Source organism: Dreissena polymorpha, chromosome 15 (genome assembly GCF_020536995.1).
Source record: "Dreissena polymorpha isolate Duluth1 chromosome 15, UMN_Dpol_1.0, whole genome shotgun sequence".
NCBI classification, from domain to species: Eukaryota; Metazoa; Mollusca; class Bivalvia; order Myida; family Dreissenidae; genus Dreissena; species Dreissena polymorpha.
In genome coordinates, this window is record NC_068369.1 from 36,974,216 (window position 1) to 36,989,579 (window position 15,364).

The 15,364-nt window shown below is 35.6% G+C and overlaps 1 protein-coding gene across 4 annotated transcripts; it reads right to left on the reverse strand.

Moving 5' to 3' along the window:
* Positions 1-2,860: 2,860 nt before the first annotated feature.
* On the reverse strand, positions 2,861-14,374 carry LOC127861168 (torsin-1A-like). 4 transcript variants are annotated; one of them, XM_052399551.1, is made up of 6 exons: positions 14,314-14,374; positions 14,073-14,183; positions 4,922-5,196; positions 4,429-4,604; positions 3,753-3,880; positions 2,861-3,259 (listed from the first exon to the last, which is right to left on the reverse strand). In XM_052399551.1, exons 3-6 carry the CDS (start codon positions 5,180-5,182, stop codon positions 3,006-3,008), a joined length of 819 nt encoding a protein of 272 aa, XP_052255511.1. In that variant the 5' UTR covers positions 5,183-5,196; positions 14,073-14,183; positions 14,314-14,374; the 3' UTR covers positions 2,861-3,005. The 4 variants fall into 4 exon arrangements, with proteins under 4 accessions (XP_052255511.1, XP_052255510.1, XP_052255509.1 ...); XM_052399550.1 differs by having other exon boundaries at positions 14,302-14,369; XM_052399549.1 differs by lacking the exon at positions 14,314-14,374 and having other exon boundaries at positions 14,073-14,295.
* Positions 14,375-15,364: the final 990 nt, after the last annotated feature.

The following is a 15,364-nucleotide window of genomic DNA, read 5'->3' on the forward strand; positions in this document are numbered from 1 at the left end:
TCACAACTGAAAATGTGCAGCTCCATGAGATGCACATGTATGCCAAATATCAAGTTGCTATGTTCAATATTTAAAAAGTTATGGCCATTAAAGTTTTCGGACGGACGGACAGACTGACACACTGACTGACTGACTGACTGACAGTTCAACTGATATAGGCCACCCTACCGGCGGCATAAAAAGCAATGGCGATATTTTTCTCAGCCACATAATTGTTAATAGTTTGATATCACAAAATGAAAGTGAAAGTAGAACTGTCAAAAATGACAACCTGTCAACGTGTTGTTTTTGCTGGCACGAGAGGGCGATTACACTCAATGTGTTCACATTTTGACCATAGGCTTTGTCAATGACCTTTATAGTATGGGTAGCTTTGATATTATTTATTGCTATCATGTAACTGCATGATTGTGTATATGTTTACAATACACAAAGCATAAATAATTATATAAATATACTGATTGAGCTTATAATAATCTGAGAACTATAGCCAGGTCAATTAAGGACTTAAAATACAATTTTGTGTCCTGATTTCATGAAGAAATGACCATGCATGTCCTAGATTTCAAATTCAAGGCCTTGGTGTGACACATTGGTAGCATTACCGTTAAACTGTTACCAGGCTTATGAAATTAGTTTTTATTTAACTATCTAAGGAAATCTAAATCAGGCACTGATTTTTCTTGTTTTAATACAGTCATAGATCAGTTGTGGCCTCTGGGTAATGACCAATTTTTGCTAACTTGTCACACCCTTAAAACTTTTCACACGTCTATAATAGCAAATCTGGATTTAGGTGATCTTCAATGGTACATTTAAACTTAAGCTCTGTTACAAGAGTGCTGGTAAAGTCAAGTCACATATTTAAATCTAGGCCATGTCAAAATCAAAGTGTCAAAGACAAATGAAAGATGCGTTCATTAATTATTGTCCAGTTGTTTACTACTGCTGTAAGTTTTTATATAATATGACTAAACATCATGTGAGAGAAAATTCACATTATCATTGTATATCAGGTTTAGCAGCCTTTTAAATAACAAAGTATGCTAGTTTTTAATGTCGCTTCTGGGGATCAAACCCGTAGGGCTTTTAGGAAGATTCTGAAATTTTCGATCCCTCGAGAGCAACCAAACCAAAAATTAAGTCAAATATTGCCGACTCGGTTTTTTGAGTCGGTTCATGAGGGATAATGGAGCTTGATTGGTCATTGTCGGCTCTGGTACTACTTACATGTACCCCGGGTACTCTTAAGTATACTTACATGTACCCCAGGTACGGTAAATAAACGTAATTGTACTCGGTCCATATTAGACTGTACCCGAATTGTATTCGCGCCCAAAATCCGATGTCGTAAAACGCGCAACCGATTATCTTAAACACACTTCTCTTCAAAAAACACTGCATCAACATGCTTTTTGAGTATGTGTTCCGATAATATAGAGGCCATTCTACAGAAAATTGACATAAATGTGTATATATAATTATTACAAAAAAATAGTCGACAACGACTGATTTAGGGTTAAATTTCCCGGGTACATTTTAGTATATTTACCGTACCCGGGATACATGTAAGTATACTTAAGAGTACCCGGGGTACATGTACGTAGTACCCGAGCCGACAATGAACAATCGAGCGATACTGGAAGGTGCAACATCTCTCACGCCCCCTAGCATCGCCTTTAGCAGTATTCAATTCTCAACAGGAAAGTGCTGGAGTCATTGATCCCGAGGAACAAGAAAAACAATTGATTAATGTTCGAAATAAATCATTTGATTAATGACAATTCTATTATTTTAGCCAGGTCACAGGAAAGGCGCAGTCAAATCAGTATCCAATTAAATTCTTTGTTATTGTCAGAAAAAGGCTTTTAAGCAAACAGCTTTCAAGCGACTGCAGGCTGATCTAGATCCAAACTGGCCACAATCGCCTTAATGTCTCTTTTACTGTGACACAGTTCATTTAACTTTAAAATGATAAAAAGTACTAACACTAAGAAAGAGTACAAACCAGTAAAGAGTTTGAAATCAATGTTGAATTTCAGGACAGCTTGGTGAACTGCAAATCCCCGATGAAATGTTGATATCGGGTATCATAGTTATTCAATAAGTCGCAAAATGCTCGAATACAATTTATAAAGCACAATGTGACTTATATTGATAACTAAAAATACCAGTATGCCAGTTTTGCCGTGTCAAGCTGTTATGATCCAGAAAGCCCTTCATTCACATCGAGTATATATCCTTCGAATTCCAACTATTGTTGTTTTAAGCGGAGATTTAGTGAATAAATCATTCATATATCCTAAATGACAGCTTCTAAATAGCGAAACAAGCCAATTTATGCATTAAGAAAGTTTTGAATCGAGACTCTCATGGGGGCGGCCATTGTTGAATGTTGAAACACGAACGACAACTCTGCTAGAATAATGTTATCAATGACGAGCAATCTCCTACGCAGTGGCGAATGCAAAAGGGAAGTAACTGAAAAATCGAGTTATCTCAATCGGACTGGCTCGGTCTTTTACATAGGTCGCCATTGTGATTTTTTTTTGATGGTTATCATACCTTGGACGATGCTGTTCCAGCATCGTCAAAAACACAACCCCTTATTGATATAGTAACCTAGTTGAATGATGCCAAATCATATTGTTATATGTATCAACTCATTCTTCATGTTTTTGATGTCGTATCCTATTGTATGAATTGTCCTGTATTATACAGAAAAAAACATTAGTTTGTTTAACGGCTGTTTTTATCCTTACAATGCTTCTGTAGGTCTATTGTTCCTATATAATTCTCAAATATGTTAAACAGCAAAACCAATGGAGACATGCGCCTGCTTGAGTAAAAAGACAGTAAACAAAATAAATACAATTATTATTGCTTTATAATCACAAAATGAATCAAAGTTTAGCATGTCTTAAGAACTGATAATTGACCATCAAATAACTAAAATGTTTTGACATAAGAAAGTATACAGCCGCCGACTTATAAACAAACCTATTCTAGACATCATTCATTATGAGTTGAACTTTATCATATATTCGCTTGCAACCAGTTGTAGAAAACACTTGGGTATCATCTGAAAAGTATGTCAATTGGTCTGCAATTTCTTTAACTTTTTCGTCAGATGCTTTCCATGGAAGTGACTTAAATGCATCTTTAATGCATTGCTCAACATGCTTTCTCTCCAGTGGTAAGAACGGTATTGACGCGGTAAGGAGACCACTGGTGATCAATTCACTGTGCCAAAGGCCGTCTGAAAGAACATTAAATTCATTTTCTCAAATTAAAAATACTAATAAATGTTTCCGAGCATAAACCTTAAATTATAAGACGGATAGTTTGATCTAATGATGACACAATTTGACCAGAACGCAGGGGTCGCAGGTTCGATACCCTCTCAACCGTAACCTATTAGCATGTCTTTCACGTGCGACTTTATATTGCGGTGAAGTTTACTTGGTGCAACACACCGGTCAATAATGAACACAGGATTCCTATAGATCGCACTATCCACCGTAATCCTTAATCAACATGTTATCTGGATGTGATGGCCATATTGGAAATCACTCGATAGAAATTTACTACAAACCTACTTCAAAAGGCTCCAATAACGGACCAACATAAAACCAACAAAAACCTATTATGTAAGCAGATCATGTGCGTTGTTTTAATAGCAAGACTTAAGATGAAGTTCTAGCAAGCGCGACTCAACAAAGCTGCGGGGAATATGATCAAAGTATACTTACTAGATTCATCGTTAAGCGTTTGTAACTGCACACTGTCTTCCAAATCCTTCAATTGAATATATTCTCTAGGTTTTCCAGCTTTCAGTAAATCAAGGACCTTCTTAACTATAGTCGTTGCTGCATTATTACTAAAATGACCAATAACAATATTTGGATATATGGATATTTAAAAAACTTTATAAAACTGATATAGTGGTATTATACCAGTTCGTATCTGACGAGAATATGCCTAATAGAAATTGATTAAAACTATACAATTTATTCATGTTTTTAGAAAGATCCACCAAACAATACAGTTATTTTGACCGTGATAACCCCCAACATTAATCCAACGCTAAATTTCCTTGCTAGTGCTCTAAAAACAGATTGGTCAAGGCAAACAAATGCGATTTGCCGAAAACTTCCTTTTTGACGCCGCCGAATCTAGTAAGCAGGATTTTTAATCCGTCAAATGTGTTGAAATCCAAACACACTCACACAATTGTTTTATCCGTATAACTGAAATCATTGGGCAGCTATATACAAAATTTAAATAAAAAGTTTGTCACAGATATTTTATGGTACAAAATAACAACTTTACTCGTGCGTCAGAAACAAACACATTACATTCAGTTCACTATTTTTCACTTGATACGAGAACACTTTTTTCTACCATCTATGACTGACAGTAGCATACCTTAGAAGAAAGAATATTGCTTTCCTATAATCCACACCTTCGACATTGTCATGGAAGTTCAAATACGGTTTCAAGACGTCTATGAGACCCGGTGGCATCTTTTCCATCTCGTCGATGATAATCAATGCGCGCGGGCACGCGGTAACTGCCTCCTTTATCTTTCTCCGAAGTTTATCCTTATAAAATAAAATCATACATGTACTTCTTCCAAACATCTCTCGAGCATAACTGTTGATATATAATCATCGGTAATGATGCACCGTAAACATTGCAGTCGTTATTTAATGTTTTTTTGCATTACTGGAACCACAAATTACTACGGAATTTAATTATTGTCACGTGTTTCAATGCTACCTTAGCATAAACAAATACTTTTAAAACGGGATGTTCGTAAATGAATATAATAATTATAGTATTAACTTTGTCGACATTTTTCAGCAGACAACGAATACAACAGAAAGGTAGACAATACAATTATGAAGTAGGAACACACTTTGTATGATGCAATGGTCGTTGGGTCAGCATCGCTATGCGGAAAATCTACTGCTGGTATAATCCAGAGGACATATTTGCTGCCCATGCTTTTAACATACAGTGTTTCAGCAACTATTTGACTAACGTAGTTCTTGCCAGTACCCGTCCACCCATGGAACGAAAGAGCCAAAGCCTTACGTGGGTTCCCATTGATATGACCTTTGAGGTGTCTCACCAGTGTATCTGTCACAAGATGTTGCCCGTATACCTTTGATTTCATTATATATGGCAGTGCTGAAATGTAAATATGTGAATTTCTTACGCCAACCGGACACGATTCTTTTACTTTAAACAAGAGGGCCATGATGGCCCTGTATCGCTCCACTGCTGAAAAAAAGGCTGAAACAAATATTCTCTACATGTGCAAATACTTTAATATAGGCCCTATTTAAGCATATGTACACTTTTGTGACCCCCTGCGCTGGGTCAAATTTAACCCCAGGGGCATAATTTGAGCAAACTTTGTAGAGGACTACTATATCTCACTACATACAAAATGTGGTAGCCCTAGGTCCTAGAGTTAAGGACAAGAATATTTTTAAAGTTTTCACAAAATAAGGAAGATATAAGCGTATATAATGTTCAATTTTGTGACCCCCCGGGGCAGGGTCAAAGTTGACCCCAGAGGCATTATTTGAACAAATTTGGTAGTGGTTTATTAGATATCACTACATACCAAATTTGGTAGCCCTAGGCCCAATGGTTATGGACAAAAAGATTTTTCACAAAATAGGCCCCATATAAGCGTATGTTCATTTTTGTGACCCCCCGGGCAGGGTTAAATTTGACCCAAGGGGCATAATTTGAACAAACTTGGTAGAGAACTTTTGGTAGAGAACTATTAGGTGTCACTACATACCAAATTTGGTAGCCCTTTGCCTTATGGTTAAGGACAGGCAGTTTTTTTAAGTTTTCACAAAATAGGCACTATATAAGCATATAATCGATTTTGTGGCCCCCAGGGCAGGGTCAAATTTGACCCCTGGGGCATAATTTGAACAAACTAAGTAGAGGACTATTCAATGTCACTACATACCAAATTGTGTAGCCCTAGGCCTAATGGTTATTTACAAGATTTTTTTTTAAGTTTTCACAAAATAGGCATTATATAAGCATATGTTCAATGTTGTGACCCCCGGGGCAGAGTCAAATTTGACCCCAGGGATAAAATTTGAACAAATTTGGTAGAGGACTATTAGATGTCACTACATACCAAATTTGATAGCCCTAGGCCGGATGGTTATGGACAGAAAGATTTGTGAAGTTTTCACAAAATAGGCCTTATATAAGCATATGTTCAATTTTGTGACCTCCCGGGGCTGGGTCAAATTCGACCCCAGGTATAAAATTTGAACTAACTTGGTAGAGGACTATTAGATGTCACTACATACCAAATTTGATAGCCCTAGGCCCGATGGTAATGGACAAAAAGATTTTTAAAGTTTTCACAAAATATGCCTTATATAAGCAAATTTTCAATTTGTGACCCCCGGGGCAGGGTCAAACTTGACCCCAAGGGCATAATTTGAACAAACTTGGTAGAGAACTATAAGATGTCACTACATACCAAATTTGGTAGCCCTAGGCCCAATGTTTATGTACAATAAGATTTTTAAAGTTTTTACAAAATAGGCTCCATATAAACGTATGTTCAATTTTGTGACCCCCAGGGCAGGGTCAAATTTGACCCGAGGGGCATAATTTTAACAAATGCCAGGGGCATAATTTTAACAAACTTGGTAGAGGACTATAAGATGTTACTACATACCAAATTTGGTAGCCCTAGGCCCAATGGTTATGGACAAGCAGATTTTTAAAGTTTTCACAAAAAAAGCCCTTTATAAGCATATATTCAATTTTGTGATCCCCGGGCAGTTTCAAATTTGACCCCAGGGGCATAATTTGAACAAACTAAGAAGAGAACTATTGCATGTCACTACATACCAAATTTGGTTGCCCAATGCCATACAGTTACGGACATGCAGATTTTTAAAGTTTTCACAAAATAGGCCTTATATAAGCATAGCTTCAATTTTGTGACCCTCGGGGCAGGGTCAAACTTGACCCCAGAGGCAAAATTTGAACAAACTTGGTAGAGGACTATAAGATGTCACTACATACCAAACTTGGGAGCCCTAGGCCAAATGGATATGGACAAGCAGATTTTTAAAGTTTTCACAAAATAAGCACTTTATAAGCATATATTCAATTTTGTGACCCCCGGGACAGTTTCAAATTTGACCCCAGGGGCATAATTTGAACAAACTAAGAAGAGAACTATTACAAGTCACTACATACCAAATTTGGTATCCCTATACCATACAGTTATGGACAAGTAGATTTTTAAAGTTTTCACAAAATAGGCCTTATATAAGCATAGTTTCAATTTTGTGACCCTCGGGGCAGGGTCAAACTTGACCCCAGGGGCATAATTTGAACAAAGTTGGTAGAGGACTATAAGATGTCACTACATACCAAATTTGGTAGCCCTAGGCCCAATGGGTATGGACAAGCAGATTTTTAAAGTTTTCACAAAATAAGCATTTTATAAGCATATATTCAATTTTGTGACCCCCGGGGCAGTTTCAAATTTGACCACAGGGGCATAATTTGAACAAACTAAGAAGAGAACTATTACATGTCACTACATACCAAATTTGGTAGCCCTAGGCCATACGGTTATGGACAAGCAGATTTTTAAAGTTTTCACAAAAAGGCCTTATATAAGCATATGTTCAGTTTTGTGACCATCGGGGCAGGGTCAAACTTGATCCCAGGGGCATAATTTGAACAAAACTTGGTAGAGGACTTTAAGATGCCACTACATACCAAATTTGGTAACCCTAGACCCAATGGTTATGGACAAGATACTTTTTAAGTTTTCACAAAATAGACCCTATATAAGCATATGTTCAATTTTGTGACCCCCTGGGCTGGGTCAAATTTAACCCCAGGGGCATAATTTGAGCAAACTTTGTAGAGGACTACTATATCTCACTACATACAAAATGTGGTAGCCCTAGGTCCTAGAGTTAAGGACAAGAATATTTTTAAAGTTTTCACAAAATAAGGAAGATATAAGCGTATATAATGTTCAATTTTGTGACCCCCCGGCATAATTTGAACAAACTTGGTAGAAGACTATAAGATGTCACTACATACCAAACTTGGTAGCCTTAGGCCCAATGGATATGGGCAAGCAGATTTTTAGAGTTTTCACAAATAGACCCTATATAAGCATATGTTCAATTTTGTGACCCCCGGGGCAGGGTCAAATTTGACCCTAGGGCATTATTTTAAAAAATCTAGTAGAGGACTATTATATGTCTCTACATACCAAATTTGATAGCCCTAGGCCCAATGGTTATGGACGGAAGGATTTTGAAAGTTTTCACAAAATAGGCCTTATATAAGCATATGTTCAATTTTGTGACCCCCGGGGCAGGGTCAAATTTGACCCCAGGGGCATACTTTGGAGAAATTTTGTAGAGGACTATCAGAAGTCTCTTCATACCAAATTTGATAGCCATAGGCCCAATGGTTATGGACGTAAGGATTTTGAAAGTTTTCACAAAATAGGCCTTATATAAGCATATGTTCAATTTTGTGACCCCCGGGGCAGGGTCAAATTTGACCCCAGGGGCATAATTTGAAGAAATTTGGTAGAGGACTTTTAGATGTCTCTACATACCAAATTTGATAGCCCTAGGCCCAATGGTTATGGACGAGAAAATTTTGAAAGTTTTCACAAAATGTGCCTTATATAAACAAATTTTCAATTTTGTGACCCCCGGGGCAGGGTCAAATTTGACCCCAGGGGCATAATTTGAACAAATTTGAGGAACATTCTTTAGAAATTTCATCAGAATTGGACCAGGAGTTTAGGAGGAGAAGATGTTTCAAGGAAAAGTTAACGCACGCACGGACGCACGACGGACACAGGACCATGACATAAGCCCCGCTGGCCTTTGGCCAGTGGAGCTAAAAATAATTATATGGTGAAATATACACATTTAAAGATCACCGGCAGCGGTTTTAAAAACCTTAAATATACCAATTTTATGTGAGATTATAATGTTTTAATGCATATCCATACCATCATTCGATTAAAACCAACGTATTCAGCGAGTATACAGCCAATAACTGTGCCGAATTTTCGCACTTCGCGATCGAGTCGACATTTTTTTTCAAACCGGAAGTGACGAAGTCAAACACCACTTGCTTGAGTTCATAACAAAGAATCGATATCAGCTGTTGTCATAGTAAAGATCGACATATATATCAAAAGTTTTCTTAGTACACACACATGACGGCGTATCTTGATTGTATTAAGTTTTGAATTATGATTTAATCAGACAATTATAAATCACACATAATGAACAGATACAATTATTCCCAGATATTGATCGATGTTCGATTGCAAGTCCAAAAACCCTCCAATGAATAAACGGGGGCGGACGACAACCCTCCCATGAAAAAAACGGGGCCGGACGAAAACCCTCCCATGAAAAAACGGGGCCGGACGAAACCCTCCCATGAAAGGAATTAAACACCGACAAATGTAATTGTTTCACACAGTGTTGCATTCATTAATCCGAAAAAATTACCCATTGTGTGTATTGTGTTTTCAGGGGTGTGAAATTGAAAGAAAAAAATGTGTATCGATTAACTGTATACATACCGCTTTTCTAAAGTGCATATATATCCGATAATCCAATATAATAACATCAATCAAAACATAAAATGAGGCCATGTATAGACAAGTGAATTTAGATTGAATGCAATACGATACAGAGCAACGTTAAATCGCGTCATACGCGCATTTATGCAAAAAAACGTGCTTTCCGGGAACTTTCTGAAAACCTTGCGAAAATGAAAGTGAAATGCTGTTAACATCGTAGTTTTTATAATACTAAGTAATCATAAAAATCACAGTTCAAACATATATAAGTTACGTAAAATGGGTGGAAAATATCAACATTTTCAATTCGGAAATATTAAAATTAGTGACCTACTGAAGTGAAGTAACTATTAAAAAAAATAATTATCTCGGATAACCGACAACAAAAAACAATGTCGGAAATGAAATAAACAACAATAAACAACAAACGATGAATGTTTTGACACCCATTTTATTTGAAGTATGTAAAGCCGAAAAATATGATTAATTTTTGCGTAAATTTGAATTGACTACAGTAAGGGTCAAATACTCGTTTCAAATCCTGTCAATATACGCTCCGTGGCTTTGCGCACTTCAAATAAAATGGGTGTGAAAAACATTCGTTTGCTGTTTATTATCAAAGAGGTTATTATGTATAATGATATGAAAGGTGATGTACCTTAAATTATCAATTAATTAAACTTATTTAGAGATTCTTGAAAATCACGGTCGGTGTTATGCAGATCATTTCGTATTTTGACATCAGTGCATCATGTCCAACTATTCAAAATCGGATTTTTTTCACTGGGATGATGACGACTTTGATTTAGACGAATTGTTAGGTGCATGCTTACACTGTAGCAGTGATGATTCTGAGAATGTTAAACCGTGTAAGAAATTTAAAGTGACAAAAGCAATCGAATCAGTGGGTGTCTACCAGTGTACAGAGTGCCCCAAAACTTACAAGACAATGTCTCGTATTCGGTGTCATATGATTTCTAAGCACGGATACGAAAGAGTGAATGGTAAATATTTCATTTGTTTCATCATGCTTATTTCATCGATTGCATCTGAATCGGAGGACATTATTGCTAGTGGTAAAGAGTAACAGATCTTGTTCAGTTTGACAAAGGTAGATTGTTTTTACTCCATTACATGTTTGTTTTAATCATTCTTGATTTGAGTTGTCTTTCACTTGGAATTAATACAAAAATAGAGAGGTCATTGTTTGAAGCTTTGACACCTTGATAAGCCTCATCAGGGGTGTGAGTGCTTGATTATAATACCCATTAATGGCACGCTCCCACCAGCTCTTGTTTATAACACAGACAGGGTGTTAATTTTATTACGAGACAGCGTATATAGCCAAAGACCTATAGATAACAGTAATCTATAGGTTTTTGATATAGCGGACCCTCTTGATATTTTTTCGGCTTTGCATACTTCAAATAAAATGAGTTTCAAAACATTCATCGTTTGTTGTTTATTTTCAAACAGGTTATTATGTATAATTATATGAAAGGTTATTTACCTCAAATTATCAATTAATTAAAATTATTTAAAGATTCTTGAAAATCCCGGCCGAAAAATATCGAGGGTCCGCTATATACGCTGTCTCGTAATAAAATTAACACCCTGTCTGTGTTATAAACAAGAGCTGAAATCGTTAAATTATTAAGCTTCATTAATAATTAGCTTTATTGATATGTTTCGTGAACAAAATATTTCAATATATTCCATAAAAATATAATAATCATGACAAAGGAAACTAAATGGCCGGTATCTAAACAAAAGCATAATCGCCAAGACCGTAGCATCAGTTCTCTGCGTTAGGACCGCGCGATACTTTCGTACAAAGTCATTCCTTACTTAATGTCATTTTTAAAACCATTTCTTTATATCGTTTACAGAATTCTATTCTCCTAAGCAAGATGTAACTTTTAAAACTGAACTCCAAATATAAACGCTACAAATCGGTATAAAGTACGAACATGTCAACCGTAAATCTAGACTCTAAAACGGTGTGATATTTGCAAAAGTTAAAGTTATAACTCGCCGGCTGCCCAAATCAGAAGAAAAACATAATATATATATTTATATATCTGAAAACGACGTAACGTAGGCTTTCTAATGATATATAATTTGTCAAAATCGGGAGAATTGAAAGTATAATTTTAAAAAAGACGTGAGTGGGTACATCAAAATGTATAACCTCGGCGCTTCAATGCACGCTATAAATTGATAGCTACTGATTACGTAACAAAGTATCGACAACCTATTTGCCGATACGGTCCCGTTTCATATCCGTCTTATCTAGAGTCCGTGACAGGACCGACTATTTTATGACACCAGCTTGATTAATGGCAGCTTTAAGGTGGTTATACACCAAATTCTGCCAATTTGGTGCAACTTCCATGCCTTGTTAGCATGGTGATTTGCACCAGTACAGGCACTTTAGTGACCTATTTTGTCAATAAACCACCAAATTGAATGAACTTAATAAATCAAATTGGCTTATTTAATTTTGCAATCATTATAATGGTGTCATAAGATGACAGTCAACATCCATGTATTGTCTTTATAATTTTTATAAAAATTGCAACACAAACTTGTTTGATAAATATAACTTTGTAGTGTCAAGGACCTATAGGTCTCTGGTAGTCATAATAGCAACAATACATATTTTTCTTTTGATCCACGATGTACACAACACCTATTACACCATTATCCGTGTTGTGACAAAAATTTAAGTACAGCTGATTAATTATCATACCAATTAACTTTAATTGATTAATGTTTGACCATTTTAATTATAATTCGTTTTATACGAAACATGTTACATCTCTTACACACAGACATATAACCCGTGAAAAACACCGACCACACGTGTAAAAGAGACGTTAATTGTGACAACAGTAATATTTAGATAATTAAACAAGACATCATATCTATGATGGATACTTTTGGACTTGGACTTGGATACTTATAGACTACTGATCATATTATATCCTACATCTATTTCTGAATATTATTTTTTTGGGTGGGTAGGAGGGCGAGTTGACTTCAACAGTTGCGAGTTGATCAAAAACACGTGCGAGTTGACTTAATTACCGGTAGGTATGAGTTGACCGGTCCACCTGTTTTTTGTTTTTCGTTTTGTTTTTCCTTAATAGAAATCGGCAACTAGAATCACTATAATTGATAACTGATATTGAACAATGGCGACTTCATTTATGAAAACATAAAGGAATATTATACAATCAAGATACATTTACACTACATGAGGAATAATTGGTAAATGACACATGTCGGCAACACATTATTAATGGAAGTTTTATTTAAGAAAATCTGTTATAAAATAAGGCGTGTTATTAAAAATGTTTTATGCAAAGCTTTGAATATTAGCTTGGCGTCCACAACCGTCACAAGACTAGGTCAAGTGAAAGTGGGGGCTATATTTTACCCAAAGTCAAAGGTTTTGGTGCTAAATCTTTTGCATATAATGCTTGTGTTCTGTGGAACAAACTACCTTCCTCCTTAAGGAATATTACAAGAATAGCTAATTTTAAGTTGTCAGTTAAAACTCATCTTTTTAATATGTAATCATTCTTTGAAATCTATATAATTAGTTTTTAATTGATCCACATTTTAATATATCTACCTTTTTATGCAAATAATTGTCTCTCATAACTCAAATCTCTGATATTCATCTCATGCCTCTCTATGTCACTACCATCAATATCCAAGGACCACAATGGAAATAAGAGATTAAGTTCTCTTTTTTGTGTAATCCTTGGTATAATGTTATAAGCACGGTTTCATTTCTCATACATGTTTATTGTTCTACTATTTTATCATGTATGTTGATATGTGTTATCATGTTGTATCATTATACTGAAATCTATCTAATCTATCTATCTATGCGCAGTGGTGTTCGACTAAGTCATCGGGGGAAAATAGCGGCGTAAATTGCCGAACACTTACTGGAATTACCGATCATCAAAATCATCGTTTTCAGCTCTAAATATAGTTTTTTAGTTTTTTGTTTTAATGTCAATGTTATTATATGGTATTCCTTTATAAAATATGATTTTTACGTCAGAATTCTGCCGGTATCTTTAAATCAAAGTTATTATGATTCGGGGCACCTTTCGGACCAAGATCTTAGATTAGTTGAAGAAAATTCACGTGCTTTATCGTTTTAAACGTTTTCAGTGTACACGGGACATAGTAATGTACAGTTGATGCAAGGTATTTTGAGTACTGCTTTATGGCGATTCGACGACATTACCTGATGATCTTTTAAGAAACGGCACGCATTAACATGAACGGGGACCACGCAGTCATGTAACCCTTAAAAATGTCCTTATACAATACAATGTTATTAAACGTTAGAAATAGTTTTTTATTACTAATGTCTGTTATATACGCATGTTCATATAATTCTTACCAGATAAGTCGGATCTTATCCATTTATCGTTACAACACTCATTGTAAATGCAGCTGTTTAAAGCAGCCAAATATCCTGAAATTGCAGATCCAGCGGCCACCACGCTAGCAGCTATTAACAAAGAATTTATCAAATTAACATGACAGACAAGTAACGTTATGCCAATTGAAAATACTGTTTTGAAGCGCATTTTGCAACGATCTAATTAATAACTCAACAAATACAAAACCAATCGTGATACATCGGCTATCTCGGAGTCTCCGTAAGATTGATTTATGAAATAAATCGTCTGCTGATCCAGAGTGATACAAAACGAAAGTGATAGTATATTTTTGTAATCCTATTTGAAAGTCATAACGGTATTTAATATATCAAAACGGTTCATTACTTTCCCTGGATTATTGCCAACCGCCGTTAAGTGATTTTTATTGTTTGATACTTCGAGTATGTTTGTTTAAAATATAAAAAAAAACTACGTTGACATAAAAAAGTATGCCTTGAAAACAAAACAATGTAAGTAAATCAAAAGAAATCTATATTCTAACATGGCCGTCAATCACGGGCGTCGCCTCTTTTTTGAGATGCATTAATACATGAGCCAATGCTACTTCCGAGGTGTCGCTCAGGCCGGGATGTTTTGAAAGTTTACGGATAATTTTACGTTTTATATGGGTTTAATTTTTAGGTTCTAAAAATTGAGTGACTTAAGTGCGTTGCTTCAGTGGCAATCGTGTATTTACGCAAAGGCGACGGTAGATTGTGTTGTATTTAATTATCGAATCAATTTTAAAATATGTTTACATACGCTTTTACAAATAAGCGGCTTAAGCAACATTCGAATTAACTCTCAGATCTAATAAACCATAAACAAACTAACATAATTATGTGTAACGTAATTTAGAAATCATAGCATCATCCTGGAGTAAACTTAATCTACTTTCAATTGAAACTGGAAATCATGAACATGGTCGTCGTTGCAAGAGTCCGTAGTAAACGGTTGATAAATTAAAACTTATAAAAAATTAACACATGAATTGTCCTTACTTATTATTCGGTGTTTGTTTGCAAGTGGACTCATTAAAGGCCGATACAATGATAATAGAGGGGATAGTTGATTTTCGTTTGGGTTTGAATTTAACGTGCTTAATAAAGTTACGGCTCTGGGGTTCCACTAAGTCTTTATACAACCAAACTTGAGTAGTTAAATGGTGATTGCATTGACATGAAATAATGGAATGGAATAATAACTGCTATTGAATTGGTTTATGATACTATGAGGTAAATTTGTATTT